At 36.7% G+C, this 5,342-nt stretch overlaps 2 protein-coding genes across 2 annotated transcripts in view; one reads left to right on the top strand and one right to left on the bottom strand.

The window, feature by feature from the left end:
* LOC103140758 (tubulin alpha chain) overlaps nt 1-597 on the bottom strand; it is a 5,957-nt gene extending 5,360 nt beyond the window's left edge. Inside the window, exons 1-2 of the mRNA XM_007556034.2 lie at nt 580-597; nt 238-457 (exon numbers count right to left, since the gene is read on the bottom strand). Of these exons, the coding sequence (XP_007556096.1) occupies nt 238-457; nt 580-582 (223 nt within the window). The 5' untranslated portion in view covers nt 583-597. The remainder of the gene's footprint in view (nt 1-237; nt 458-579) is intronic.
* Nucleotides 598-3,519: 2,922 nt separating this feature from the next.
* The window catches only part of LOC103140757 (tubulin alpha chain-like), a 7,245-nt gene continuing 5,422 nt past the window's right edge, over nt 3,520-5,342 (top strand). The window contains exon 1 of the mRNA XM_007556032.1: nt 3,520-3,710. Coding sequence (XP_007556094.1) covers nt 3,708-3,710 — 3 coding nt within the window. The 5' untranslated portion in view covers nt 3,520-3,707. The remainder of the gene's footprint in view (nt 3,711-5,342) is intronic.

Genomic DNA, 5,342 nt, shown 5'->3' with positions numbered 1-5,342 from the left:
ATATATATATATATATATATATATAAGTATATATATTGCCACATATACTTAACATTAAAATACTCTAGCATCACACTAAATGATGGCACAAGAAAACTTACAACATATAAAGCAGGTAATTACTCATTTGTACATATTTAAACTGTACTAATAAATTGTAGAAAAATACAAAACACTCTCAAATTCTCAAATGCCCATGTATAGGTTTAAAATATTTAAAAGATATCTGTCACTTACCAATGACGGTGGGCTCAAGGTCGACAAAGATGGCCCTGGGAACGTGTTTCCCTGCCCCTGTCTCACTAAAGAAGGTATTGAAGGAATCATCCCCTCCAGTGGTCTTGTCATTTGGTATTTGTCCATCTGGCTGGATCCCATGTTCCAGACAGTACAGCTCCCAGCAAGCATTACCAATCTGAACCCCAGCTTGGCCCACATGAATGGAGATGCATTCACGCTGCAAACACAACAATAAATGTAACTTTACTTAGGCATGCTGCTTTCTATAGAGTTAGACATAATAATAAAAAAAATCAACCTAAATCTAAAAAAGAAACTTTGTACGTCCTCACATCTTACCATATTTTCTGTCTCTCGCCTGACGTTCAGGTATCAGAAAGAGGATAGTGTTGGAAACGCCTATAGTACGCTGCTTTTATATACAGCACGTACAGCTATAATATACTGTGATTCAACCTGAGATGAAATCAGAGAACCTTACTTGTGAAACCAGGATAAGATCGCCCATTTTGCAAACACACACACAATGCTAAAGGAGGTCACCACCCTGCTCATTATGTGTGGTGTTTTGTTCCCGTGTGTGTGCACCTCAAATTTCAGAAGGCAGAAGCAAAACCACAGATTCAGAGGTTGGGAAGATAAATCTTGAAAACAAAAAGTCTTTTGGCTCTGAAGTTCTGTTTTGTGTTGTATTATATTGAATCAAACAGAATGGAGAAAAGGTCTTTGTCAAAGAGCAGCAATATAGGCCCTAAAGATTATTGTTTTTAATGTTTTAATTTTTCAATAAGAGCAAGATGAATAATGTGAACCTAAGCATTTGATCAACAGGATGACTAACATTTAAGATAAGGATCCTAAATCTTTATTATAGTTTGAAGTGATACTTCAAATGTGAAACCTATCCAAACATCTTCTGACTTTTAAAGTTCCCAAAGTGGAATAAAATACATGTGAAATGCCTCACAGGACCCTAGGTTGTATAATGTAGAAAAGACAATAATGACATCTTGTGTTGAGCCAAAAACAAAATTCAACAACATAAAATAAAGAAGCCCCAGAACACCTAAACTTTTACTTTGATTAATTTCAATTCCTTATGTCATGTGTTTCTTATTTGGCTAGCAGCCAAAACCTAAACTTAGTAAACTGCCATGGTCTTGTCAGGTTTTCTGCCAGGTTTTTAAAACAAGTCAAACTACTTCCAAGATCAGGATGCATCCACATTACTGTTACTTTAAAGATGACTCAGCAAGAGCCTGTGTGTCTGATAAATCAATGAAAGTGTCTCCGGTTAATAGAAAGCTCAAGCCCCTGTGAATGAGCACTGAAAACAGCACTGAAAACAATAGCTGAATGTTTTGAAGTCTTTTGGTGATAAAGATAAGGGGGGCAAAGGTTAAAATGATGCTTCATTGTCAGACAACTTTTTTTCTCCTTCTGATGTGAACTGACACATGTATTAAAGCATGAAGTTGCAAATAAATCTGTATGTACTCTGAATGTGCAAAGTTATGTCATTTGAATGTCATTAAGGTGTACATTTTAGCAGAACACCCTAATTAAAATCCTATGAAATAGTAAAAAAAAAAAAAAAAAAAAGAGAAACACACAACCTATTTTTTCAGTCTACCATATTTATGCTCCACACTAGCCTCCTAGAGGTGTTGGTCCAGTCATAAATCTCTGATTGACTTCCACAGTGTGAAGTCCTTCAGAAATAAAAGCTTTGAAGTTGTCTAATCACGCCTCCTGCAGCTTTTAGTTCATGGACTGTAAAGCTTTCGTTGCAGTAATGAATGCATTGTTTGCTTAACAATTTCATGTACAAGACATTCTGTAGCTTAGGTAAACAGAAGCTACTGTCAGCCATTTCCTCCGTACAATGGCCAAAGTTCTCTTAGATAATGTTCCTCCTTTCTGTTTCTTACAGTGAACACAAGAATAAAGGAAAGTTCCAGAAATTTTAGGTATTCCTCTTTACCTAACTTGTCATGTAGGGAGAAGATTTGATTAACTCTTTCACTCTTGCTGTTTAATGTTTCTCTATAAATATTTCTTTAAGCCTGTTGGGGAAAGACGTTTTGGTTGCTACAGTTGTCAAAAAACCCTAAAAGAAAGTAGCAATGACCAGATTTACTAAATAACACAATTGTAAAATTAACATAAATTAATGGTCATGCAAAGGACTCATGCAAAAACTTTCCGCTAATTGTTTTTTATTTTATATCCTTGCTGTTTTCTAATACATATTACGTTATTAAGCTCCTGCTAAAATTATAAAGACATACATTGTGAATCAAATCATCAATAATTTAAAAGACAAAGGATAAATTGCTTTAGCAACAAGTCAGTAGCTTTTGGACACTGGCCTCGTGTAAAGAAGGGCTACGAAGGAGTATCAAAGGACAGTCTGGGGCTCAACAGGAAGTACCTGGATTAGACAGCAGGGACGTGAGATAAAGTTTTCTTCCTTCAAACCCCATTTTCAACTATTTGGGATGTCTAGAAATCTGTGTAGAAAAGAAATAGTGAATTCTTAACATAAGGACTGTGTTTTGCCAACATTGAAAAATATTGAGACTATTCGTGTGAGGTTGCTTCTTTTCTTTGAAGGGAGTCAGCTCACTCACAGCTCTGCCTGAAAATGCTGCATTGACCAAAGAAAGAATGAGATTAAAATGCCCAGTGATCCAAGAACATTTTGATAATAAACAACATTTTCCCCAGCATGACAGAGCACGTCACAGTCGTCATCACTGTGAAACACAAGTCTCTCTAGATTTTGATCTGTACTGAGAACATTTTGATGCTCTCAATTCATTTAAAATGTTTCTTTCAACAAGACTGTGAAATCTGTGAAAATTCTGTTTATTTTCTCCATCTCCATTTCCTGTAGATCACACATCAGACTACTGTTCACACAAACTACGACCTCTAGTGTTCACAATTTAACACTAAAAAATAGTTTTCAATACCAGTCTGAAAAGGTTTGAGTAGGTCCTGCCCTGCGCCGTGTCCAATGTGCCCCGTGCATGTATATCTGGCGCCTTGCACTGCTGCTTATTCAAACTGCGACCCCTAGTGTTTAACAAGCCACACTGCAAATACAATTAAATATCAGTTGTTTTTTTTCTTTCGTTTTGTTTTGTTTTTCGAGAAGGTTAGATCTGATTTTTGGTTTTCATTCATTTATTTATTTATTTTCCAGCGGAATGAGTTTGGGTGAGGACTAACATTTCTAGAAAACCGACCTCAAAACAACCTGTGCGTGAGCTCGAAATGCACTTCCACGTCAAATTGACAGATGGGTGTGGCATGCATCACAGCAGTTCGTGGCAGCTCTTGGCTTCACCAACCTGGCAGAACCTTCTCACCAGGACCACGTTGAGGGCCGCTGTGAGACGCTACGAAAGCAAAGCTCAGTCTGAAAAAGTCCTCCTGTTTGCGGTTACTCTTCTAAAACCATGGCAAGTATAATCCTATATGCCTGCTTTAGAGAAACTTTCACTCCAAAGTTTTGTTTGTATGACCGTCTCTTCGGAATTTGGATAGATGGTGCTAAAATGATGCAACAGTCCTGATGTGCTTCCTAGTGTGGCCTGCTGAAGCAGGACCCCTCTGTCAGAAATAGTGACTGTCAGTAACAGCTGAGCTGGCTGTGAGAGCAGGTGCTGATGACTTGTCTATTACCAGGTGATTGAAAAACATTAAAAATGCGTCCAATATACAAAATGTCTATCTGCATTCCCAACATCACTTAGATGCATTTGTTTTATGTGAACCAAAATAAAATATGCTTGTTTCTATGAAGTAACATTTTTAAAAAACTGGGTATGATTGTAGAAGCAGTGTAGTTAGATAGTTAGGTGACAAGAACACGCCAGGTGACAAACCAGTTGCAACTAAGATAACACAAATAACTCTGCAGAACAGGAAATACTTCTTCTGAATTCACTGGAATATGTTTCTCCAGCAGCTTTAAGAATTAGAATAAATACCATTTTGCAATTGTAGAAGAACGCTTTCACGTCTGTTTAAGTTGGCCCATCTATCAGATAAACTTTAGTCATTTTATTGTTTTAAATGATGTTTTCACCATATTTTTGCCCTCTGTGTTCTCTTTGCACTGTGTAGTGTAAACACAGCTTGTTAGAGACAGAATTGCTGTAGAAGACGAATGTCATCAGTTTTTACCGAGTACACTGACGCTGTATGTTTGCCCTGCCAAAGAAAATTAGATGCATAACATTTACCGGTAGTGCCTTTGTTGCTGCTGAAGTAATTTTTGATCATATAAATGTTAAAATTGTAGAGTTGGATGGGGAAAAAAATCAATCCTCATTTTGATCCGTTGTGTTTAAGGTGTTTCCCACCCAATTCCCACATGATTACTGTTGATTATGATGGGCAAGTAAAACAAAAAAATACCCATTCAGCCTTATTTCACGATAAATTCAAAACAGGGAACTTTACTTTGGAAATTGTGTGTAGTTAGCAGCTGTTGCCATCAGCACTTACTTGGCAGCCTATTGTAAGCAACAGTGGTTATAGTTTTTATTTGTAATGTACAACATTGGTTAAGAAACTGTTAACCAATAACACTTTTGCATCCAACAAAGGTTTCATTACATCTTACAAGTATCACCTCAATAAACTCTAACTTTTCTAAATACCACATGCTGACAATTTAAAGTATTTTTACAATTGGGCCTTTAAGTTCATTGTGTTTTTTGTGACATTAAAAAACATGTTTGGTTGAAAAATACAGTTTATGTGTTTCATTTGAAAATTAAAAGTCTGAAAACATTGGGAGAAGGTCCTCTGAAATCAGCACTCCAAATGAGAAAAATGTCAACCGCAACCCTAAACTCCAATATGGCTACCATCAATTTAACCTTCTATGGCATGACTTTTTGTTTTTTTGGGGAAAAAATATTTTCCTGCATTCTTTGGGAGCTTGTTGGTCCCTAATTACATATCAATCATAAAATTGGACCTTGACACCTCCCGGAACCGGATTTGGGTTTGTTGCCTCAGGGCAACATTGCGCAACAAGGGGTCTAAAACTCCAAGTTTTCTACAGTGATTATGAGAAATGA

Source organism: Poecilia formosa, unplaced genomic scaffold, assembly GCF_000485575.1.
Source record: "Poecilia formosa unplaced genomic scaffold, Poecilia_formosa-5.1.2 Scaffold76, whole genome shotgun sequence".
Lineage (NCBI taxonomy): Eukaryota > Metazoa > Chordata > Actinopteri > Cyprinodontiformes > Poeciliidae > Poecilia > Poecilia formosa.
Note: the sequence above shows the minus strand (reverse complement) of the source record. Positions and strands in the feature narration are given on the sequence as shown.